A 26,630-nucleotide genomic window follows, 5' to 3' on the forward strand; every position below is an offset into this window, starting at 1 on the left:
GCCTGGCCCACATCACTCGCTGGCAGTCCCCGCCCCAGCAGACCGCGCGTCTCTAAACGCAGGAAACTCCCCTCCAAAAGACTTTGCTCAGAGCTAGACACTTAACAGATTGCTTAACAGCCTGAAATTAGCTCTCCACATTCTCCTTCTTCTCGTGATTGTTACTGCTTTGCTTCAGTGTAAGAGATTTTACGATCTGTGGATTGAAAGTGGACTCTCCCTGATCCTCCAACAATCGCAGGAGACATGGTCAGGGAACACAGGAGGCCAGTAGTTTAAAATGCCGTGTTTTGTTTCGTTTCGGGGTGTTCCCGAGTGTCACGGAGCTCAGGGTTATGCTGCTGTCTTAAGAGAACGATATGCGAATAACCCACATCCGACCACATGCACAATGCCTCTTCAACAGCCTGACAGAGGTGGCTTGCGTGTCAGAGAAATCCGACTGGTGGTTCCCACTGTATTTCTGCAGGGGAGCCTGGAAGTCATTACCCTCCTCAATGGTAAATCAATCAGAAAGGGAAGATCTAACACTCCCCTCCTCTTCCAAGAAACAGTGAATTCTCTACCACTAATGGAGAGAAAACCCCAAGCAGCAGCAGATACTATTAGGGTGCTGACTGCACCCACCCGGTCTTTGTATCCGTGCAAGGCGGCCAGCCTAGGGATCAGAGCAGACAGCATGGCCTGTGTGGTCACACAAAGATGAATGGGGGATCCTGGGCTGCTCTTGCTAGCTACTTGACAAAAAGCAAGTGGCTCAGCTGTCTGAGCCTCAGTTTCCTCACCAGTCAGATGGGAATAAAAGTACCAGGCTCAGGGGATTAGGACTGAAACTTAGAATAGGGTATAGAAGTGAATTCAGCCCAGGACTTCGGACAGGTGAGGAGCTCCATAAGAAGTAATTACCCTATTCTGGTATCAGACTGTACAGCCTCCCCACATACCGCGTGCGCGCGCACGCGCGCGCGCGCACACACACACACACACACACACACACACACACACAGGCACACCCACCTCTACTCTGCAGTACTTTAGCCAACTCCCTGGCAGACCTTCCTATGCTCTCTGCCATTTCCAAAGCACTCTTTCCAAATCTGCAGGTGGCAGCCACTTTTGAGGCAGAGCAATTTGGGCATAGCATGCCTGCATTTCCCTATCCACCTAAAGAATTGTTCTCAAATAGGCACACGTAGGAGCCAAACCCCTCTCTTGTTGGGGCACAAAGCCTTCAGCATGTTTGTATTGTACAAAGCACAGATCTGCTAAATGCAAGATTAACCTTGGCGCAGGCCATTCTGCATGGACCAGAGAGGGCAAGCACTGGCTGACAGTAGCAAGTTCTAGGAACCCAGGGGCATTTGTCTCCTGCGAGCAGAAGAAGCTGTGAGAGGGAACTCAGAGCCCCCACCCCCAGCAGAGCTCCTCCTCAGGGACACAAACCTCACACACACCTGCTTCTAGAAGGAACACACTGCTCTTCATGTGCAAATTGCCAGGCTCAGACATCACCTGGGTAATGAACTATTTGGCCAATGGCTGGAGAAAGGCAAACAGGGAGGGATGTAGAATTCACATCAAATACAGTCAGGGCAGGTCAAGGTCATTAAAATACTGCTGATGCCACCACATCACAGGAGAGTCTAGAACAACTTCAACTGGAGTAGCTCCCAGCATTTCACATCAATACTCTCATTTAGGAAAGACCAGTAAATACAACTAGTGCAAATCTCAACTTCCTTTAGGGAGTCCAGCATCACTGGATGTATCCTGACAAATTTGTCATTCATTTCCCTCACCTACGTCGGGAAAGTTGTTGCAGACTCACATTTACAAGTAATACAGCCTTGGGGTAATCAACATACAGCCATTTCCTTATCTCACCTGCTTCTAATGGCTGGGAGGTTTGGAGGTTAAAGCCTTCTAATGGCTGGGAGGTTTGGAGGTTAAATGGATTAAGCTCCTAAAAGGCAGCTTAGCATAGTAGGTGCTCAATTAATGGTAAGACTGTTACTGACAGAAGGATATACACATGTTAACCCTTATACTTTCAACCCAATGGCTTATTGGCTATCTGCATTTGGGAAGATTTTATGTTGTCAAAAAAGCATTAGAAAACCAACTACTGTGGACATTGCTGCTATAAACACTGGGGTGCACGTACCCCTTCGGATCCCTACATTTGTATCTTTGTGGTAAATACCCAGTAGTGCAATTGCTGGATCATATGGTAGCAATAGCCAAACTGTGGAAAGAGCCAAGATGTCCATCGACAGATGAATGGATAAAGAAGAGGTGGTATATATACACAATGGACTATTATGCAGCCATCAAAAGGCATGAGATCCTGCCATTTGCAACGACATGGATGGAACTGGAGGGTGTTCTGCTGAGTGAAATAAGTCAGTCAGAGAAAGACATGTATCATATGACCTCACTGATATGAGGAATTCTTAATCTCCGGAAACAAACTGAGTGTTGCTGGAGTGGTGGGGGGTGGGAGGGATTGGGTGGCTGGGTGATAGACATTGGGGAGGGTATGTGCTATGGTGAGCACTGTGGATTGTACAAGACTGATGAATCACGGATCTGTACTTCTGAAACAAATAATGCAATATATGTTAAGAAAAAAAAAAGAAGAAGATAGCAGGAGGGGAAGAATGAAGGGGAGTAAGTCGGAAGGGGAGACGAACCATGAGAGATGATGGACTCTGAAAAACAAACTGAGGGTTCTAGAGGGGAGGAGGGTAGGGGGATGGGTTAGCCTGGTGATGGGTATTAAAGAGGGCACATTCTGCGTGGAGCACTGGGTGTTATGCACAAACAATGAATCATGGAACACTACATCAAAAACTAATGATGTAATGTATGGTGATTAACATAACAATAAAAAATTATTTAAAAAAACCAACTACTATATAAATACAAGCACAATTTACTGTTTTGCCAGGGGCCACAGATCTCTGACGTTCTCACAGCCTACAAGGAAAGTAGTAGCCATTTGTTAAATAAATAACTCATTAAGTAAAAAGCAAGTGTTCCCACAAGATGAACTGAAAATCTGCTGGATTTTTCACTGGCTGTCCATGAACATGGGCAGCTACAGATAATTTGGGTGCTGTAGGATCAGAAGATCTTGCATAATGCAAGCAGAGATGAGAATCCAGAGACGACAGGTTTAAACTTTAAGACATAGATAAGAAGGAAACAAAAAAGTTGAATTACAAGGTCATTGTGATCCAGAGCACTAAGCAGTAAAGAAACAAACCAGAGTATTTTCATTTATCTCTAAATGTCATTTTGCCTATGGGGCTGGATAAGGGTAGTTCTAGTAAACTGAATATTCTGGTTAAAAGAAAAGTCACCATGTAGAGTATTTGTGAATTGTCAGCATCCAGAGGCTCAGAAGACAATCAAAAACATTTATCATAAAATGAAACAATCTAATTTCATTTTTCCTTGGATGATTCAGAAAGCACTTCAGGATCACACAGTCTCCTTATGAATTTCTACTGCTATTAAAATAAATAAATAAAACCATGGCAATACCTGTCATTTGTCTTTCCCCAATCTGAGTAAGGAAAAAAAACTGTCTCTGCTTTTAACTTTCTGGGAAGCAGTGACTCTTAAGTGGGAGTTAACTTGCTTTGATGGTGTTCCTCAGAGAAGACAGACAAAATAGGCTCAACTTTTGTTAAGTGGGGATTAATTCCCAGGAGGAACTGCTCCAGAGAGCCCATGGGGTGGATATCACTTGTAGGAAGGAGAAATGGAGACAGAATTTCTGTACCAGTGTTCTCTAAATCCCAGCTTTCTGTTCTTTCTGACCCTCAGCATCTGCGTTAACCAACCCTTTGTTTCTGCACTTTTTGTTTAAGACTTCATTTATTTATTTTAGAAAGAAATAGAAAGTGGGGGGGGGGTGCAGAGAGAGACAGACAAGCAGACTCTGTACTGAGTGTGGAACCTGATGTCGGGCTCAATCTCATGACCCCTGAGCTCAGGATCTGAAACCAAGAGTCAGACGCTTAACGGACTGAGCCACCTGAACAATCCTCCCGCATTTCTAATCACCTCTAGGTTATACCAAGGAGAGATAGAGAAGTCAGGGGTAGAGAAAAAGAGCAAAAGACCAAAGGAGACATCATTATTTTTTTAAAAAGGAGAATCATTATGAGTAGAAGCCCAACAGGAAACAGACATAACAGATGACCACCAAAATGGATGCCAACCAGTGTGTCCCTTTACATCCCACTTGGAAGAAAGACAGCTGACCTATCATCTACAAGAAAATACGATTAACTTTGTTGTGGTCAAAGGTCAAAGATCAGCACTGAAGGGTGTCTGCCACATGTCAAACACCTGCTTCTCCCACAGTGCATACACCCCAAGACATGATTCCATCTGACCCCAAGTCACTTGCATAGGATGGAAAAAGCTTTATACTGAGAGTCATGAGACCAACTGGCAATGCTGCCACCAACCAGCTCAGCGACATGGGTGGATCCATCTGTCCTCTGTAGACCTCAGCTTCCTTCTTAATGAAGGGGGCAGGGCAGAGGAAAGATTGTGACAGACCATTGCTGATTGCATTCAGTCCAGGTTTATCATGGGTCCATCATGGACGTGGCACCTAAGCTTTCCTCTGGGTCAAGAAGCAACTGCCTCAAGCTTCCAAGACAGGACTAGACTGTACATTGTAAACTACTAGGCTGTGACTGTATAGGAGGAAAAGATGCAAAGTGTGGTCTGGAGCCAAGAAATCTGGACTGAGAACCAAGAGTTCTGGCCTCTCACCTCCCTGGCTCTGTGGGCTTTTTTTGGCTTCTGTTTTCTCCTCTGTAAAATGAGGTTATTGGTACAGATAAAAGATTCTTAACTGAGACTCCATGGACATCCTGGGTCTGTGGGTGGGATTCCAGCTGTTGACAAGCTGCTAAAAACTGTCTTCCAGTTCTGTGGGCAGGGGCATGTTTCCTGGGAAGAGATCTAGAGCTTTACTCACTTCTGCAAAAGCACTAAAGTTCAAGAACTAATAATAACTGCTATTATAGATAAAATCTATGATCCCTTCCAGCTCTGATGTTCAACAAGTCACATGACAATATTGAAAACTATGGAGATGACAGCACTTTGGGACAAAGCAAAGAGAAACTATTCCATCCGAGTAACAGGTATCCAAACAGCCATCCTGATGATCATCCGGGTTTTGGCACTTGACTGGTGGGTATAGTCTCAGGTCTGGAGCCTCCTAGCTAGATCACTGGGCATCCATCACCAATACTAAACCAGGAGTCACCCATTCTGCTTCCTCCCTTTGCTGGGGATCAGGGGCGGCAGAGGTGGGAGTGAGAAGACAGGGGGATGTGAGCACTCCCGCTAGGGGTCTGAGTCAAAGCTGTTCTGCTTTGAGCGGCATAAATAATCATCATCCCAGCTCGGACTCCACCAGACTGGACTCAGAGGTCAGGGACATCTGCACAGTGGGTTGAAGCTCATTCCTGCACTTATTCTCACAAAAGAAGCGGCGAGAAACCTATGGGGGAATGCAAATCAGATCACAAGAGGAAAGCTAGGGAGTGCCGTTGTCAAGACTCCGAGAAACACGAACATGGCCTTTTAGATTCCTGGTGTGTTTCTAGGGGCTAGGCTGCCTAAGTTTCTAAACAGCAACGCCTTCCTGGCTGCAGATAGATCACCCCACCCCAGAGCCCACATATTATACAGTATTTATTTTCTAAAATGGTCCATCGTTCCGTGGACTCCCAGGCCCCTCCTCCCAGCAGGCCTCCATGACCACAGTCTGGCCTTCTGTGCTTTCCTCTATATCCTGGCTGTTAAGTCAGTTAGAAAGTCAGAGAGCAGAGGGGCCAGAAGCATCCTTCCCTTGGCAGAAACAGACTCCCTGTTTACAAAGAGCTCTCTGAAAACAGACCAGCAAGAAGAGCGAGGCTGTGGAAGAACTCAACTCCAGAGACAAGCAGAGCTACTCTCCAATCACAGAACTGTTACTTACCACTGTCTGCCTTCGGGATAGAAACCTACTCTCTCTCTGACCTTGAGTTTCTTCACCTGTAAAATGGGGACAACAGTAACTTCTAGCCCACAGATTCCCTGTGAGGATAAATGAGATAAGTCATCCCTAGCACAGAGGAACACCTTACTAGGTACATCATTTTACTGTTGTTGTCAAAATTATCATTATTATTGCTACTACTAGTGTCCAGGCAGTTACAGTGACAAACAGTGTCTGTGATGTTCCTGACCTAGAAAGAAGGCCTCTCACTGACTCCATGCCTATTGGTTTTCTTCTTCTCGCCTGGCCCCTGGCAGCCCCTGCTACCCCACAGGGAGTGCTCAGGACCCCTGACCCTTAGTCTTACCTTCCTTTTGTTGGTGGGATTGACATAGAGGTAACTGAGGACAGTCTTCAAACCTACTTTGTCATTCAGCTTCTCGTAGGTGGTGCCATAATCCGTTGATCTGCAGGTAAGAGAGAAAGGGAGGGATTGTTTTACCAAATGGGGGACTGTGTTCAGAGGGGAGCCAAGTTCTCCTTCAACGTGCACCTTTGTTCCCAAATCACAGGAGTGATTCAGAGATAAAAGGCCCCACTAATTTCGGAAGAGCAATTAGACTAGCACACCTGCTTTCTACCTAAGCTCACTCCCCTTTGCTCCCGGCCTTTCCCGGAGCCCTGACTTTTCGCCCTTTGGGAGGCTGTCTGCCTGTGAAGCTGTTGCTGGGGACTGCCTGCCTGAGGTTCAGCCAGGGGCCTCGGCGTGCTGCTGCAGAGGGAGGGACGCGAGTTCCAGCCGGGAGCTGTGCGAGAGGCCAGACTGTCTCCTGAGGTCACCGGAGTCCAGCCAACCTCACGCCACCTCCACTGGGCCCGAGGCTGGGGACCCCTGGGGTGGAAGGAAGCCCCACAGGCAGGAGCTTGGAGGGTCCAGCGGCCGTGTTGGGCCACAGCGGGGAGAAGGTGGGATGCTTTACAGAGGAACCATGGTGTGTCAGGGCCAAAAGCTGGTGCTAGGGAGTGCCGCTAACAGTTCATCACCCCAGTTATCCTGCTGGCTACCTGCTTGTCCTCTGGGCCTAACTTCCAGGGTTCTGACCTTCTACCAAAACCACAAGTCAGGACTCAGAGAGCAAAGTCAGGCGAAGCCATAGGCCCCTTCTTCTCCATCCCGCCTTTCCATGGTGGAGGAAGGAGAGCGGGTGGCTCTCAGGTAGACCCCAGCCTCGATGCCACGCTTCGTGCCTCACTCCCCAACCCCACTCCACACCCATCCCCCTCCCTTTTCAAACCAAGAGTATCATCCGCTCCACACCCCATCTTTCCCCCATTGCCTTCTTTGGCTAGATCATGAAACTTCTCCCACCCAGGCTTTAGAAAGTCCAAGGTCAGCTTAGTTTCTCTGTGGTCACCCGACCTCATGTCTGCATTCTGCCTCAGATCTCAGTGTCCGGCTCTGGCTGGGTGCTCCCCTAGTAACTAAATGCCTGCCTATTCCTACCTTTTCCCAGATTCTTCACCCACCTCCTCCCCAGAATCTGCTCCTGCCCTGGCCCATAGTTTAGTTTTACAAGCCTAGTCGCCAAAGCTTGTAGTGTGTGATGACCTTTAAGAGTTATCCCCCCTCATCTGATCGAGCAAATTCCATGTCCCCATGCCAGCTGAGATGCCCACCCTCACCTCTGTGAAGGCTCCACTAGCCCTCTTCCCAGTCACCCTCACCCCTTCTCTTCCCTGAAACAAGATTCCCCAGCCCACAGTGCACCCAAAGCACACTGCACGTGCCTCCTTTTGGCCCTGTGATATCATCGTGATGAGTTTCTTTAAGTTCTAGTCCCCCTAGCACAACATCAGCTCCCGAAGGACAAGGGAGCTCAGAGAACACTACAGTGAGACCAAAGAACATGAACTTTGGGATGTAGCAAAATCTCTATTTCTTTTTTTTTAAGATTTTATTTATTTATTTAACAGAGAGAGAGAGAGAGAGAGAGAGAAAGCACAAGCAGGGGGAGGGGCAGAGGGACAGGGAGAAGCAGACTCCCCGCTGAGCAGGGAGCCCGATGAGGGACTCGAGCCCAGAGCTCTGGGATCATGACCTGAGCCGCAGGCAGACACTTACCAACTGTGCCACCCAGGCACCCCACAAAATCTCTATTTCATTGCTAGATCCACAGCTCTCTGGTTGCATGACCACGTGCAAGTTATTTAACCTGCTAGAGCCTCAGGTTTCTTGACTGAAAAAATCAGGGAAATTTAATCTCACAAGGTATTTATTTGTAAGGATGCAAAAATATGACACATGACAAACCTCCTGGCAGGATGTAGGTATAATGAAATGTTAAAAAATATATATACATAAAAATAAAAAGGACATTCACTTCTCCTTTCCCCAAAATGTGCAAAACCAGTCTGTACACATCATACACAATCGGCATGTTTACTGAATAAATAAACATCGGTATTTCAAATCTCTCCCTAGGCTACTGGCTCCACATGGTCAGTGTCTATGGTAACTTTTATAACCAGCCCCCCAAAATTGACTTCTTATCTTCAGTCTCCTGTCTACCTTTCAGCACAGGGAATCACTCTCAATCTTGTTTGTTGCCTTTATCTCTCCAACCCAGCTCAGTCTCCCAAGTCTTAATGATTCTATCTCCTAAATAACTTGGACCCCTGGTCTTTCCATCTTCACGCCAATGCTGTGGCTCATGCATCCCTATTTTTTGCAAGAGTCCCCCAACTGGATGCTCTTCTTCCAGTCTTCTCCCCCTCCCGCCATCCTCCATGCTGTCATCAGGCCATATTTCAACCTCTGGGTCTCTCTACCTCATCCCTCGTAGTAATTACCCACTGCCTACACACGATGAGGTTGTAGCTTCCAAGCTTTAGTCTTGTCAAATATGGCTTCAGTCTTCCCCACTAGACTCATTTCCAGCCACCTGTTCACTGCCCCTTTCTCTCCAGCCTCACCGAACTCTCCTGAATGTCCTGTGTTTTCACTGCCCTCCATTTCTACAAGTATCATTCCCTTTGTCTGAACTATCCCTGTGCTATTTCCTCTGCTTGGGACATTTCTCTCCAACCTTGACACCACCAATATCACCCTCCTGCCAGCTTCCCCACTGGGAAATTAATCATGATTTCCTTTGCATTCCCATATCACCTTGTATATATTTCTATGTTAGCATTTATCCTATTGTTTCTCATACTATTTTTATTCTGGGATCTCCTCTTTGACTATAGTTCCCTAAGGGCAAGAGCCATTTCTTCTAACAGTCCCAATGCCTTGCACTATGTCTGATGCAAAGCAAGTGCTGAATGTACTGGTTTGTGTATTATTCCACTTTGCTTTGTCTTCATTTGTAAGAATGAACGAATGGTCATTCATGTTCTTGGCTGGTCAAGTTCTTGATCAGCTGCTAATGTCTAGTGGCCATTCAACACATAGTCACACCTAGGAAACACACCTCATCTAGTTGGATGCTGGCACACGTGGAAAGGTCTAGCAGCATTTGGTGCCAGGGAAGGATCTGCGGTTCACTCACACTAGCATCAGGGTTAAGTGACCAATCACCCCAAGCTCCTATCCTCTCCAGGGCAGGGAAGGAGAAAGCCTAATCTCTAGAGGCAGTTGCATACTTTTATTAGTCCAAATAAGATGTTTTATAGGATGAATCACTTCTTGGTTCTGCACTGTTGAAGACATAAAGATAGCATGGTGTGGAGAAAGAACATTGAACCTGGAGTCTAGAAATCCAGACTCTGAAACATACACAAAGTGCTACCCTGGACAAGCCAATTCCTTACACCTGTTAAAGAAAAAAATTATCCTGACATTGTTAAAATGATAAGGCAGACTTCATTCAGGACAAAGGCAATACATATAGAAACCACTGCAATGGGGTTTGCCAATGAGAGAGACTGGGTTCAACTCTGAATACAATGAAAAGCAAGGAATTTCTAGCCAAAGAGAAGGGTGGGGGTGAGCAGATGGAACATTACTAGAGGGTAGAGTAATTCCTTTATAAACTGACCTAACGGGATTCTTACTGAAGGCAGGCCAGGGTGATGAGACATCACCTAGGGGCATGGTAGGGGATGCGGAGATCAGTCAGATATTGAGGGCAGGGGATTCTGGCTAAACTGACTTAGCAGGATTCTTGGTAAAACTGGGCTTTTGAGGACATACCCAAGGGCAGAGCCTACTTGACAAAGAGCTTAGAGGGTCCTGACTAGAGTTCGGCCAAGAAGAGAGTCTGTTAAGCCCTATTCTATCATCAACACAAGAGGCTTGCCTCCCAAAATCGTAAGGCCCCGTCTGGACCTTAAATATCCTTATGCCACCAACATGGAGCTAAGCTGTTTTCCAACCAGTGAATCTTCCTCACTCTATACATAGCAAACATCTTACTTTTATAAAGAGCTAAATTTTCAGGGCTCCCTGCACGACTGATGTGACAACAAACTTCCTTCCAGAATCCAAATAAGCCTTATCAAAGGTAGTCTGCTTAGCACCACACATGGTCTCTCTTTCTACAGGCTGCAGTAAAGATTCACAGCAACTCTGCTCTTCCCCAAGAGTGGCTGCTTCTCCCAGAGTAGGGACTTCCCTACAAAGGCTTCTCCACATGTTAGCTTCCTCTGCTCATTCAGGCTGACTGAAAAGGTCTTGCTCACTGAAGACACCTCACCGAGCCAGGACACCTATGGGACGAAAGGTGCCCTGGACTCTGTCCTTTCCAGCATGGATGCTGCACACCACATTGACCACAGAACTCTGGGGGCCCCCTTTGCCTGGGGTGAGGGGCAGCTTGCAGAGAGGGTTCAGCCCCATTGCCAGAGACAGCTGCACTTGCAGAACTCACTTTTAAAAGAAAGCAGACCATCCACCACCTTGTCACTCCAGACCCCTCCAGTGGGGTCACTTGGAGGAAACAGGTTCCTTTCTCCTGTTTCAAAGCAAGCCTCTCAAATCCTGACACTAGGCTCCCAACACTAAAATGTCCAGAAATCCGGGAACATCACACATATGCATCGAGCACCTGCCATGAGCCTGGCACGAGGCCAGTTACCATTTTGAATCACTCCGAATACACAGCTAACCTGGAAAGCAAGAGGTGAGAGGCGCAAGGCCACAGGCTTTTGGCTTCTGTGCTTTGGCTTAGGTTATCCATGTCCAGCAGGTTATTCCACTATGTTCTCTGGCTCTTTCTTCCTGCCTTTTTAATGCATCATCTCCAGCACACAGAAAAATACGAGATGCCAATCATATGCCCACTACTATATTTAACAGGTATTTGTGTTCATAAACAACACAGAATCTTTTGGAGTTTTTCACATTTACATAAGCCTTATACAGGGCGTTTGTCCTGCAGCTTGCTTATTTTGCCCGACGTTCAAGTTTGGGGATTTATCCATGTTGACACACCTAGCCATAATTCATCCTTTTTTTAAAAAAAATATTTGTTTATTTGAGAGAGGGAGAGAGCATATAAGCAGGGGAGGGAGCAGAGGGAGAGGGAGAGAGAAAATCCCAAGCCCCTGAAACAGGGCTCGATCTCATGACCCTGAAATCTTGACCTGAGCCAAAATCAAGAGTCAGATACTTAACCAACTGAGCCACCCAGGTGCCCCAAATTCATCCATTTTTAACTGCTGTAGAGCATTATAGCATATGAATAAACTACTGTTTATCCTTTCAACCACTAATAAATATTTTGTTTTTTTTCCTTTAAAATCTGCGATAGTAAGCAATGTCTCAGTGAACATTCTTATCCATGGCTTCTCATGTATTTATGAAGAAAAGTTTCACGGGAGACATCCTAATGTGCAATTACTGCTACATACTCTATGCATAACGTCTGCTTTGCTGGTTATTGACAAAATTTCCTCCAAGAAGGCCACAGACACTGCCTTACTCTCCAGCTCCAACAATTTCATTCCCAGGGCCTAAGTCCAGAGCTTCTGACCCAGTCTCATCCCAGCTATCTCTGATTCCAAAGTCCTGAATTCCAGAGCATCTGAACTCAGTTAGCATCTGGGGCCCGGAATCCTGGCCCCACTAATGCTATAACTGGTTTTCCCATAGGTACCGCGGTGGGTCACACGCTCCATGGCTCCCCCACCTGCCCAGGGACCCACTTGTTCTCTAGCTGAGGATCCCAGCTGCCAACCACTCATGCTATCCCCCAGGTACCCAATGCTGACTGGCAGGCTGGACACCCTCCATCTTCAACTTCTGAGATGTCGCTGGGTCTGTATCTGGACCTGACTCCTGGTCTGAGCCCCTCAACTACACAGGGGCTCTTGTTCTATCCGGGTAGTCCTCCAGGAGAGCTCCATGTGGGCCAGCACGTCCAGAACTCCCCATCTTCATCTGCCATAACTCTGGTTGTTCGCCTGGGCCACTCTCTCCATGACAACTTCCAGAGTTGAGTTGAGAATATGGTATACTTTTATGCACCCGGCAAGCTCCCACTCCTCTAGTGAGCTTCTGGGGGAGAGGCTGGTGGCAACAAGCATATGGGCTGCTATTTTAAAAGTAAAAGAACAGAAAAGAAAAACCTGCAGCCAACGCAGCCAAGTCAGCTTCCCGGTAGAGCCGAGCTGCAACTCGACACCTCCCGTGCCAATGCCACGTTCCTGCCAGAGGTGAGAGGACTCTGGAAGGCACTGTGCCAGTTCTCGGTGGCCCGCTAGATGTTCAGGATCTTCCGTTCGCTTCCGTTCCCTTTACCACCCAGGACCTCAGCCCCCTCCTCCTTCCCTCTGCAACCCTTGTCCTGGATTCTGCAAAGCAAAGTTGTGGGAAGACCACAAGTCTTTCACTCCTGGATTCTCTTTTCAGTCTCTCAGCTCCTCCACAGACTCCCTTCTCTGTGAGGTCATCCAAATTCAGCACTCACAGGCCTGATTGTTCCTTTTCCTGTTAGCAAGTTTATTTTATTTTGTTCATTTCTTAACATATACCTATCCATTATCCATTGTGGCACCTGCCATGTGCCAATCACTGGACTTTGCTTCTCCTTTCAGACATTTACAAGTCGCTCCAGCTCAGGTTAGCAAATCTTTTTTTTTTTTTTTTTCTGTAAAAGGGCCAGAGAGTAAATATTTCAGGTTTCCCTGATCTCTGTCACAACCACTCAACTTCGCCTTTAGCTTCCAAACAGCCAAACACAGTGTGTCCGTGCGTGGGTGTGGCTGGGTCCCAATACCACTGAATGCACAAAAGCAGGTGGTGCATAATTTGGCAGCCCCTGCTGCAGCTTATTGAAGCATCAGCCCCTACCATCCCCATCACCAGCCTGACTCCCACCGCATTTCAGTCTCCGAGACAACTTCCCAAGATTCCTGCCAGGGCCGCTGATGCCCTAACTCACCTTTCCCGGCCCAGCTGCCATATCGGGTCAAAATGCCTGCCCAAGCCCCGCGTTCAAGCCCTCATGGTCTGCCCCTCCTACCTTCCATCTCCCACTCTCCCAGTGAGGGACGACTGGCACCTGTCCAGACTTCCCCCTTTTCTCTCAGCTCTCCTCATACTGATTACATGGTGGGGACTTTTCCTACAGTTTCAGCCCACACTCTCCTCTTCATTTGTATCAACAGCACCTTAGAATTACCTATTTATTCTCCGAATGGGTAAATTTTCTTTTCAGCAATTGCTAAAAGCTCTTTAAAAGAGAAATAACAAATGAAATGTCTTTTGAATCTCTGAACGTGCAGTGCATAGCTCCAAGCAGAGGAAACAAGGGAGATGGGCTGGGGGCAAAGACAACTAGACGCAGAGCCGGAAGAACTAGTTGTGTTCTGCTCTGCTAAAGCTCAGCTCAGACCATACGGGGGTGGTCATGTCAATGAAGAGGAGTGAGATACTTAGTCTAGGATCTGACAAAAGCCCTTGTTCCATAAATGCTTATGACTGTCAGTTTTACGAATGCCCCAGACTGTATTTTCCTCAAGGGCAAATCACCTTGTTTTCTAGTCCTTGATTTACACTCCTTACACTAACAGGAGGTAAGGCAGATGAATGCCCAATAAATCATTAAAGAATCTTTGGCCACTGTTTCAATTCGCTACCATGAAAGTACAAGATGGCCCAGCGGCCTGGAAAATCAGAAGACAGAACCAAGCTTCAGAGTGGCATGCCTTAGGGAAGCACCCACCAGCCATTCTCCCCGAGTATGTTCCAGTGAACTACACTGAGGACAGTCAACAAACAAAAGCCACAGGCAATTAGGGGCTCTGGTGTGTGGTGAACCACAGAGCATTCTAGGGTCAAGGTCAGGGGTTTCCACAGCACAGCTCCAGACCAATGGCTGCCCAGAGAGTCTTTATGATTGAAATGGGAAAACCAGTAATGCTCCCCTCTGGCCTGTTCCACTTCTCATCGTAAGGCCCATGCTCCAGACCATATTAATTTGTATCTTTGCAATGGCAAGAGCCCAGCCTGACCACAAGTAACCAGCCATATGACTAATTTCAGACCTCAAGTCAAGAGCAAGTGATTTAAATAGCTTCATTCTCCAAGTGGGTATTGGTCCCATCCTCTGTTTAAAAAAAAAAAACCACAGGCAGGCTGATGCCAAGGCAGAAGCTCACAAAGCTCTTGGTGACCTCTGGGTGAAAGACTGGGGTGGGGTCCTTGGCTACTGGGACACGAGTCTTTTCGTAATGTTGCAATGTTTTAAAATAAAAAGGTATCCATGTATCATTCATATAGGTAAAAATAACAGCAATAAAGTGATTTGTTACTGAGCGGTTACAATGTAGATAGTAAATTGACACATCTATAGAGGGACCCTATACTAGATAATCATTTGCATTCAAAAAGACAGCCCAACATAATCATAAGAGGATTCATTTCAGAGTCAAGCAGATTTGGTTTCAAATCCAGCCTGGAACCTTGGCTAATTACATTAAGTCTCGTGTTTCCTATCCACTCAATGAGAATATAAATATTGCCTTCATAGGATTACTGTGAAGCTTAAATAGGCCTAATATCACAGACCTCACTTCTCCACCAGTTGTTGGAAGACCCCACCGTAGAGCAATAATCACTGGAGGAGAAACTGTCCTGTCCAGTTCTGAGCAAACAGCAGCCGAGCTATGGTTACACAGTCGTCAGTGGACGGGTGAACGCCATCCCATTCCCACCAAATCCGCAGGAAGCTACCAAAAGGCACATGGGAAGATGGAGGGGTTGCTACATATAATCAGAGATAGCCTCCAGCAGGTGGCCAACACTTGCAAATTAAAGTCTAGGGAAAACAGAATCAACTTTTTTTTTTTACTAAGTTTTCCTGGGGAAAAAAATAATGAGGCACGAACTAAGAAGGTGCTGGACAGTTTTAGCAAGGCATCTGTCTGGGGAGTAGAGAGTTACCATTTCCCTTTAAAATTACATGCAGCCAGTTGGGTCCCTATGACATGCGAGCAATTATGTCTGTTTGGCAACATCCAGAAACCCCCAGGATAAAATGTGTAGCTGCCTAATGAAGAAATGTGAACTGATGGAGAGCCTCTGGACCACCCCGCTACCCTAGAGAAGTTCAATTCTGGGTCCCCTTCATTTGTAAATCTTCTTCTTCTCAGGGATAAGTGCAATGCCCTGTATGTGGTGGGCATTCAGTGCAGTAATTAGTTACTGTCAATTAACGTGAGTCTTTTCCTCCCAGGAGCAGCCAGCCTTGTAAAGAAGAGACCCTTCCCTTTGCTGGATCCTCCTCCAAGCCTCTCATCTCTCCTGGCTCTGGTTTCCTAGCACCCTGCATCTGGTGTCACTCTCCAGGAGCATTGCACCTGTTCTCTGGGGACATACATCTCTTCTTGTTGTTTTATGTCATTATTTAAGTTTTTCTGCATGAAGCTTTGTTCTCCAGACAGAATAAGTTCTCTGGGGTCAAGGAACTGCTTTGGATGTCTCTTTTAAACCCTAAAGCAGGCTGAATAATGCCATGCAAGGTAGATACTCAAACTGAGCAAATAGGTTCCAGGAACTGAAACAGTCACATTCAAACAGATTCCATTTTGACTGTGAAAATGTTCTGCTCTCAGAGCCTAGCAACAAAGCAGATGTTCCCTCATGCAGGGCTGGCTCTACCAGTGATCCTGCTGGTCATTCAGGGGAGAAAGAAGACTGAAGTCTTCCAACACCAGACATCTCCCAACATAGGAAAGAGGAGGAAATTCTCAGATACCAAGGAGTGAATCCCAGCCCTTCCAGTTGAGGCTACTATATCTTAATCACCTCATCTCCTCATGGGCCCCGAAACTTCTTCCTTTACAAGAATTATACATTGATTGCCAAGATTCCTCCATTGTGCCAGCTATGCGACATTATTTAAACATTTGCCCTCTATATTCTACATGCTAAATGCTCAAAATGAGAGGCCAGAGCACTGTAGGGCATGAAAAGCAGCCCAGGGTTTTTTGTTTGTTTTTTAAGATTTCCTTTGAAAGTCTAAGTAAAAAAAGGCAACCCAGCTAGAAGTTAGTTGGGTTTATCCTCAAGTCACAGAGTCTTCCTTAACCATCTCTGTGGCCCCTTGCAAAATGCCCCCCTCAGGATCTGAGCTAGCACTCACCTAACGCCCGGGCGGCATGGGCTGACTCAGGAGATTGGTTCCCATCGCCTTACATAAAGGCATGCCACACTCTCTGCTCTTCTTAAAAGATAAAAGTACTGAAAATTTATGGTAGAATATAAAATACAGAAAAGAATAATGCACAACATAGACATCAATTATAGCTACACCATACAGAGAAAACCTTAGTGAACATCTGGTGTTTTTTTCTCTAGTTTATGTGCACATGTACATTCATAAAAATCGGGGGTCATTCTTTGTATATGGTTTGGTGTCCTCCTTTTCCACTTAACGTAATACTTTAAGCATTTCCCCATGTTGTTAAATATTCTTCAAAAACCATTTTAAAAGCCTCACAGCATTCCAATATATAAATGTACCACAATTTATGTTAACTCTCTGCTTGGCCAGTTGGTCAGTTTCTGGCCAAATTTTTACATTATAGAACTTTGGTGTGTATCATTGTACATAAATCCTTGTGTGCATCTTTATTTGTTTCCTTAGAATAGATTCATGTAAGTGCAATTATTAGTTCAAAGGGTACAAATTATCATTAAGGTTCTTGTTATAAACTGCCCTACAGAAACATTCTGGCCAATCTGCACTTCCACTAGTAATATATGGGAGGACCAGTTTCACTGCATAGTTGCCAACATTGGGCATTACCATTTTAAATTTTCCAGACATACGTGTTCTAAGATACTAGAGGACCTACATCTTGGCACCAAAGAAAGACCTTGACTGCGTCTTCACGCAAGAATACCATGCCCTTAACAATGGCTCTCCAATGTTTATGACTCAGGATTTCTTCAGACTTTTAAACATTACTAAGGACTGGACCCGAAGAGATTTAATTCACACATTATATCAATATGTACTATATTAGAAATGACATCTGATAAAGCTTTACACTTATTAACTCATTTTAAAATAACAACAATAAAACAGAAATACCACACTTTTATGGAAAACAACTAGTTTCCAGAACAAAAACAATTTAGTGAAGAAGAGTGTCATTTTACACTTTTTTTGCAAAACTCTTCAATATTTGGCTTAATGGAAGACAACTGGATTCTATTTATGTCTGCATTTAACCTGTTATGGTATCACGTAGCTTCTAGGAAACCCCACAGCACACCAATAAGAAAATGAGAATAAATTAAGGGCAAATCGCATTTTATTATTAGAGAAGAGTTTGATGTCATTAATCCCCTGGAAGGTCACAGATATTCCCCAGGGGTTCCACAGCCACCCTTGGAGAGACACGGCCCTATGCCAAAGGACAGCAGCATCCCAAGAGGACCACCACACACAAAAAGTTGGTTTTATTGGTTTTTTGGGTTTTTTTTAACTAAAGCTATGAACTTCTTGAAAATCTCCTCTTCACACATTCTTCTTCTCTAGACCCTTTAAAGTTCAACTCCAGCCTCCTGCATAAAGCTTTCTCTTCTACCCTGCCCCATGATCTTTCCCTTCTCTGAGGCTCTACTGTTTCTAGATCACTAGAGCACTGCCTGGCCTATACCCTCTGATTTTCACAGTAACTTGTCCCCATCCAAACTAGGAGCTTCTTGAGGTCATAGATCAAGCCTCTGGCACACACTTGGGCTCAATAATTGATTTCTCAGAAGAGTGCCGCCCTAAATCACTGTAGCATTTAGGTAACCTGTACACAGGGCCTTATGCAAAACACTTTCTCTTGAAATATTTCATTCAATTCTCATGAAGTTCCTTTGACATGGGTTTTTTATATTTGTCATAAAATGAGGAAATAGAAACTCAGAGAGGTGAAGTGACTCAGTAAACAACAATGTTGGAATGGGGATAAGGTCAACCGATCCCAAATCCCCTGGGCTCTACATCACTGCTTGGCTAGTTACTTAATGCTTCACGAAGTCTCACATGGTAGGGGGTTCACTGACTCAGCCTTTCAGGGGATCTCCAAAGGCATTGCTTACTAGGAGGCATTACAGGTATTAAAGAGGAGAGTGTTTGGAGTCAAAATTAGGCTAGAGGCCTTGTTCTCCCACTTACTCCAATATGAACTGTGCACATTGCCTTATCTCTCTGGGCCTCAGTTTCCCCAACTCTAATACTGGCATAACAAATGCCACCAGGCAGAGTTGTTGGCAACATGCCGTATCAAGTGAGAAATCTGCAAAAAACACAGTGCAAAAACCAGCTGAGTTCCCTGAAATCCTTCCATTCCTTCCTAAGCCATCTTTCCACCACTCCCTGTTTCCCCTCTCAAAAACAAAGAATGACTTCAAGAAATGAAAACAGGAACTTCCTATAGTCTGAGCAATTTATTGAACAGAAAAATATTTTATCCCGAACACCTGGAAAAGTATCACTGGAAAGAGAGGAGAGTGGTTTTTATCAAAAGACCTTCACTGCCAATTCCTGCGGCAGCCTGCAGGGGTCTTGGCTCTGGAAGCCTGTCGCCACAGCCCACTCCCATCAACAGGCACAGATATTTGTCAGGCCCATGTCCCCTCTGAGTCACTGGAAGTCAGCACCTTTGCTGAGATGGGTTGCTCCCATGGCGGGGAAGGGTAGTACCCCCAACTGGGCAAGTCAAGATGTGGGGAGGAGCCAGTGCCCTGATTAGGAACAGAGTGTCTCTCAGCACATTAACAGACACCAGGACTGGCAGCAACATGATGCTATTGAGTGTCTCCAGTGGCTTAAACTTAAGCATTCAGCCAGCACCGTAAGTTCTGGTCTACTGGGTTTCCAGAATCTTGTTGTTACAGACACTCCTTGTTTCCAACCCAAAACAACGCTTCACAGTTTGATTACTCTTCTCTTTTGTAAAATGAGAGGGTTGGAATCAATGATCTCAAAAGCCCTTGCCATCTCCAACCTTCTGTGCATCTGATCAAGCTCCAAATGGCTTCTGGTTGCTTTCAAAATGCAGATCCATGCTCTAAGGATGCAAATGTGCCACTGAGGTCCTGCAAAATCTGCCTGAGTTAAAGCATGTGCCTGAAGTTAAGTGTTCAGCTTCCCAAAGGTCTATCAGCCTATGGATCCCCTATTCTAGGTACCTACAGGACAGCAGTCTGAAAGAATCATACAGTCTTGGGGCAGCAAGACCATCTCTCATTAAATAACTAGAAATCAGGGCATGAGTGAGTCCTGAAGGCCAAGGAATAAAGTCCAACACCTGAACCACCAGAAAATGATAGGCAAAATGATGCCTCACATGGGTGAAATTCTGATAAACTCCCCTCCTGGAGAGATTAGAGGAGAAGGAGAAGCGTGGAGAGGGGGATGTGTGAATAAGAAAAGGGCTCAAGAATGCAATTAGATAAAACTCTGTGAGGACAAGGGCCCTACTAAGTCCCTAGTGTCCACTCCCTGGTACTCGATCACTACTTTATTTTTTTAAGATTTTATTTATTTATTTGAGAGAGAGAGAGAGAGACAGAGACAGAGAGAAAACATGAGCAGGAGGGAAAACCTGAAGCTCACTCCACACCGAGCTCAGAGCCAGATGCAGGGCTTGATCTCATAACCAGGTGATCATGACCTGAGCTGAAACCAAGAATCAGACGCTCAACCAACTGAGCCACTCAGGCGCCCTCTGTTTTAATAAATAATAAGAGATAAATGGGTAGGAAGCAGTTAGAACAAATGCAATGGGATAGCAGTATGGTTAAATGCAAGTTTTGGAGTCAGAGACGTGGTGGTTCCAAGGCCTGGTTCCACACCCGTGACTGAGCGGGTGATCTTTAGCAGGTCACTTAACCTCTATGCACTTCAGTTTTCTCATCTATAAAAGAGGAAAGACTATCTGAGGCAACTACCACACAGTGTTGTTTGAGAGCTCAATGAGGAAATACACATAAAGCACTTATCATGATGTCGATATTACAGGTTCTCAATAAAAGGTGATACAATATTAATACAATGATGATGACTACATGTTGAAGACAGAGACATTTATTAGTGCTAAAGGATCTCAGTGGAAAGGAAGAGAGAGAGGGAAGCCTTGAGGAAAAGGTGAAGTGCGGAAAATCAAAGCAAGATAAAGAGCATGTCCAAGGGCTTCAAACCTGAAACATGCAAGTATTTTCAGAGGATAATTGGGAGATGGGCCAGGCCTGAAAGAAATGCATAAAGGGGGTAAGTTTAGATTAGTAGAATAAGACCCTGTGAAGGGTCCTGAATATCTGCTGAAGAGCTGGAACTTTATCTACAAGCAATGGGGGCCCCAAAGGCTTTTGAATAGGGCAGAGGGACATGATAGAAGCCTGTTTGGGAAGACTAATCTTTTGGTGATGTATATGATGGATCAGTGAAGCATGTCCTCCTGGACACAGAAATACTTACTAGCAATCCGTCTCACTAGCCTGATGGCAGTAGGTTGTAAGAAATTAAATAGGGATACAGAGAAGAAACATAATCTGTTTCCCAGACAGGGGGCAGAGATGAAGGAGAAGGAGCTGGTGGTGGTGACTTAAAGATTCCAAGCCACCTGAGAGCCTAAGAGAATTGTGTTGCCATTGGCAGAAATAAGAGTGGAGCTAACACCTCTGATGCAGATTATGAATGGACTTGGAGAAAGAAGAAAAACATTCTAGGCTGAGTTCCTTAAAATCAGAGCCTGCATCCAGGATTTGCAAGCTCAGAAAGTATTGAAGCAGTGCTTTTAGGCAAAACCTATCAGAAGAGAAGACGGCAAGACAGGCAAGGAGTGGCAGACTAGCAAGGATGTGGTTCTAGGTAAAGCCCAATCCAGGTAAAGCCTTGTCCCTGCAGATGGTGACCACTTCTCCCACAGCAGCTGATGGATGGGTAAAGGAAATGTCAACTTAAGGCTTGGCACATAACACTCAACAAATGTCTTCTATTATTATCAAAACTTTTAGCATGAAGAAGATGGCAAGATGTCCAACGTAGCTCATGGATGAAAGAGAACAACTCTGGGCAACTCTAGTTCTCTGCCCCTGTGCAACCTCTGTCCAGGAGTGTAATTCACTTCCCCTCCATTTCTTGATCTGCTTTGTGTTAGCAGAAAGCTAAGTAGTTGTCATTTTCTGAGTTTTCAACACTGGCCATGCAATGCATCAGAGGTGCAAAAGCAAAGTCAGGTGAGGCTTTCTAAAAAGGTGGAAGAGATGGGCTGTTTCTATTTTAAACATTTGAATATGGATGGAAAAACCTGACATGGATGCTCTATTCCTTTGGGCCCCTACCATTCACTGCTAATTCATATATTCTGGTCTAAGAGCCTCTTTCCTGGCCGGAGCCTATCTGCAAGGCTACTCTAATACTTCCGGGATTTTCTATGAGAAAATCTCTATGGCTGTATTTTCCTTTTATATGGCAGGAATCTCCCTGAAAGGGCTGTGTAACTTTAATGTTAGTTTTAATGTTCCAAGTAAGCTGAACCCTGTTTAAGAGCTGCATACTAAATTCTACAGTAAAGAATCACACCCAAATGCATATTTCCTCTGAAATAGTGGATCTGTCTAACATAAAACATGGTTTCAGTGTATAGGAAGCTGCCATTTTATTCTTTGACCCAGAAATCAATCAACAGATGTTTATTATTGAGTGCTGATGGTGTGAAGGGCACTATGCTAGATGCTGGAAAAATACCCCATATCTTGGGAATAGTAAATAGACATTCTGGCTACAGAACAAAGGTAATGTAGGAGGAAAAGAAGTGGATAAGCATTTCAGAGACTGTGTGCATCGAGGTCTAGCTGTAGTAGCAAACACCATCAACATTTAGTCACATTCCAGTGCCTTAACACTATGTTGGTGTATTTCTCACTCACATCATAGTGCAATATGGACCGGCAAGGAGGTAAGGGGCTGGAGGGGGCTCTAACTCAGGGCAATGATTCAGAGACCCCAGCTCCTTTGAGATCAACGTTCTGCTGTCTTACAGATCTTAGGAATTCTCAACTGAACTGGTGGAAGGAGAAATGAGTGAACATGGAGAATGATGTAAGAAGTGTTTTTACCAAGTATGGAAGGGACATCTATCACTCCCAGCCTCTTTGGGCCAGAATTCAGTCCTGTGGTACATTTACATGAAAGAATATAATCTAGTTGTTTGTCCTGGACAAAGATAAAATAGGTGTAGTGAATATCTATCTATTTAGTACCTGCCACAGGAACATGACGGTGAAGTTTCAGAATTTTGAAATTAGTATTTTGTCTTTTTACATAAAAGACTGACCAATTTATGACTTCTTTCTACTAAGGAGATTCTGAGCTCACTTAAAACACCCAGAAACATATCCTACTCACCAAAGGAACAGGAATATTACTTGTTGATTACCTCTTCATTTGCCAAATATTTATGCAATGTCTATAACTTGCCTGACACTATTGTAGGTGCTCAAAACACCCCATTAAAGGAAAAACAAACCAGGCAAGTATCAGGCACTTCATATTAAGACAGGAATTTTTACTTTTATCCCAATGTTCCAAATGGAGAAACTAGGTCCTTTCAACATCCCTTCATGATTAAATAAAAACAAAAACAAAAACAAAACAAAACAAAAACATTGTCAACAAATTGAGTATAGAAGGAATGTACCCCAACATACTAAAGCCATATACGACAATCCCAGAGCTAATAACATTACAGATTATTACTCAATGGTAAAAAACAGAAACCTTTTCCTCTAAGATCAGAAACAAGACAGAAATAGCCAATCTCATAACTCTTACTCAAAATGGTACTGGAAGTCCTAGCCAGAGCAATAAGGCAAGGAGAAATAAAAGGCAGCCAAATCAGAAAAGAAAAAGTAAAGCTGTCTGTTTTTGTAGATGACATGATCTTATGTATAGAAAACTCGAAAGACTCCAACAAAACACTGTTAGAAATGCTAAATGAATTTAATAAAGTTGAGGCTACAAAATCAATATACAAAAATCAGGTGTGTTTCTATAAACCAACAACAAACTATCAGAAAGAAATATTAAGAAAGCAACCCACATAAAATACTTAGGGCTAAATTTAACTAAGGAGGTGAAAGATCTGTGCACTGAAAACTATAATACCTTGATGAAAGACATAGAAGACAACACTAAATACATAGAAGAATATTCTGTGTTCATGGATCGGAAGAATTAATATTTTTAAAATGTCCATACTACCCAAAGTAATCTATAGATTCAATACAATCCCTATCAAAATTCCAACAGCACTTTAAACAGAAATTAAAAAAAAAAAACCTAAAATTTGTGGAGAACCACAAAAGATCTTAGGTAGCCAAAGCAATCTTAAGAAAAACAAAGATGGAGGGTGCCTGGGTGGCTCAGTTGGGTAAGCGACTGCCTTCGGCTCAGGTCATGATCCTGGAGTCCTGGGATCGAGTCCCGCATTGGGCTCCCTGCTCAGTGAGGAGACTGCTTCTCCCTCTGGCCCTCTTCCCTCTCATGCTCTCTATCTCTCATTCTCTCTCTCTCAAATAAATAAATAAAATCTTAAAAAAAAAAGAAAAACAAAGATGGAGGCATCTCAGGTTCCTGATTTCAAACTATATTACAAAGCTATAGCAATCAAACAGTGTGGTACTGGCATAAAATGAGACACACAGATCCATGGAAAAGAGGTAAGCCTGTGCATATATGGTCAATTAATTTTTTCTTTTTTTTAAAGATTTTATTTATTTATTTGACAGAGAGATAGATAGAGCCAGAGAGTACAAGTGGGGGAAATGGCAGAAGGAGAGGGAGAAGCAGGCTTCCAGCTGAGCAGGGAGCCCAGGGCAGGCCTTGATATCAGGCCCTGGGATCATAACCTGAGCCAAAGGCAGATACTTAACTGACCGAACCACCCAGGCATCCAAGTCAATTAATTTTCAACAAAGGAACCAAGAATATACAATGGGAGAAAGAACAGTCTTCACTAAATAGTGCTGGGGAAATCGGATATCCACATGTTGAGAGAATGAAACTGAATCCTTATCTTAAAACACACACAAAAATCAAATGCAAATGGATTAAAGACTTGAATGTAAGACCTGAAGCCATAAAATTCCTAAAAGAAAATATAGGGGTATGTGCCTTGACATCATCTTGGCAATGGTGTTTTTAATTTGATACTAAAAGTGAAATCAACAAAAGCAAAAACAGACAAGTAGGACTACATCAGGCTGAAAAATGTCTGCACAGCAAAGGAAACCAACAACAAAATGAAAAGGAAATTTATGAAAGGGGAAAAGATATACAAATTTTAAGGGGTTAATATACAAATATATACAGGGAACTCACACAACTCAGTAGCACATAAGTCAATAAATAAATAACCCAATAAAAATTAAGCAAAGGACCTGATTAAACATTTTTCCAAAGAAGACATACAAATGGCCAACACATACATGGAAAGGTACTGCCATCAAATGCAAATTAGAACCACAATGAGATATCAGCTCACACCTGAGAGGATGTCTATTATCAAAATGACAAGAGATAACAAATACTGGTGGGGATGTGGAGAAAGGGAAACGCTTCTGCACCACTGCTGAGCACAAAACTGGTGCAGCCACTATGGAAAACAGTATGGCCGTTCCTTAAAAAATTAAAAATAGAACTACCATAGGATCTAGCATTCCACTTTTGGGTATATGCAAAGAATTGAAATCAGGATCCCAAAAGGGTATTCATTGTAGTATTATTTACACAGCCAAGATATGGAAACAATCCAAATAACCAACGAACAGATAAAGAAAATATACAATGGAATATTATTCAGTTTTAAACAAGAAGGAAATCCTGCCATTTGTGACAACAAGGATGAACCTAGAGGGCATTAGGCTAAGTGATATAAGCCAGTCAGAGAAAGACAAAGACTGCACAGTATCACTTACATGGATAAACAAACAAACAAATGAAAATTTAATGTCAAACTCACAGAAACAGAGAATGGAAGAGTGGTTACCAGTGGCTGTAGGGTAGGGAAAATAGGGAAAAGCTAGTAATAGAATACAAACTTTCAATTTGAAGATGAATAAAATCTGAAGATCTAATATATATTATGGTAACTAGAGTTGATAATACTGTGCTGTGTAATTGAAATTTGCTAGAAGAGTACAACGTAAGAATTCTCACCACAAAATTAAAAATTTTAAAAATGACAAAGGTGTTGAACAAATTTAATCACCCAAGTAGAGGTTAAAAACCTCTACTTAAAATCTATATACGTTTTAGAAATGGATAGTGGTGATTATTGTACCACATTGTGAAAGTCCTTAATGCCAATGATTTAAAGCCTTAAATGGTTAAATTCATAAATTTTGTATTATGTATATTTTTCCACAATAAAACAAATGTTCATTAGAAAGTAGAAAGGAATAAGAAAAGAAAAGAAACAGGAAGGAAGCGAACTAGTCTGAGAGGCCAAGCGACTTGCTCAAATTCACACATCTGGTAAGTGGCAAAGTAGGTGTTTGAAACCAGGTCTAATTTACTTCAAAACTCAAGTTCTCCTCCCGATTCCATACTAGCTCTCAATTAAACACTTCTCTGAGCCAAAGAGACGGGTAGATGCCTTCAATACAAGCCAATGCAACCCAATTCTAAATCAGCTTCTCAATGGTGCTAAGAAGGTGATGTGCAACCAAGATTTAGCCCGCTATTGTCCACCTCCACTAGAATAAACCACATAGACTGAGTATGTGAAGTCATATGGTCTGCAGCTATCTGGGTGTGTTAAAGGCTGGCTGCCAGGCATGAGTGGGACTACCCCAGGCAACCCATTCCAACGCATGGGGACCAGAGTAGGACTTGCTCAAAGCATTGCATTCCCAGGACCACCCAACAATGGCTTCACCTGCAAGGAAGACTATGTTCTGCACTCACAAGGGAAAAATGAAATAGTATTCTCCCTAGCTTCGATCACTGACCCCTATCATCTCATAGTTTACCAGACTATAAAATAATAGGTAAGACAAGCCATTAAGTCAGTTGTAGGGGAACAACACCAGAGAAATGAAAAGCTTGGAATTTTATAAACCTTTCCAGGGTGAAAAATATATTTCCCTTAAAGAAAATAAATG

General features: G+C 44.0%; 1 protein-coding gene across 1 annotated transcript in view; it reads right to left on the reverse strand.

Annotated features, from left to right (window-relative positions):
* Positions 1 to 26,630, reverse strand: part of SORCS3 (sortilin related VPS10 domain containing receptor 3) — a 608,461-nt gene that overhangs the window by 333,942 nt on the left and 247,889 nt on the right. Inside the window, exon 3 of the mRNA XM_028098753.2 lies at positions 6,384 to 6,483. Coding sequence (XP_027954554.1) covers positions 6,384 to 6,483 — 100 coding nt within the window. The remainder of the gene's footprint in view (positions 1 to 6,383; positions 6,484 to 26,630) is intronic.

Source organism: Eumetopias jubatus, unplaced genomic scaffold (genome assembly GCF_037043125.1).
Source record: "Eumetopias jubatus isolate StellerSeaLion01/CBP00866 unplaced genomic scaffold, mEumJub1_p1.0 scaffold_17, whole genome shotgun sequence".
Taxonomy (NCBI): Eukaryota; Metazoa; Chordata; class Mammalia; order Carnivora; family Otariidae; genus Eumetopias; species Eumetopias jubatus.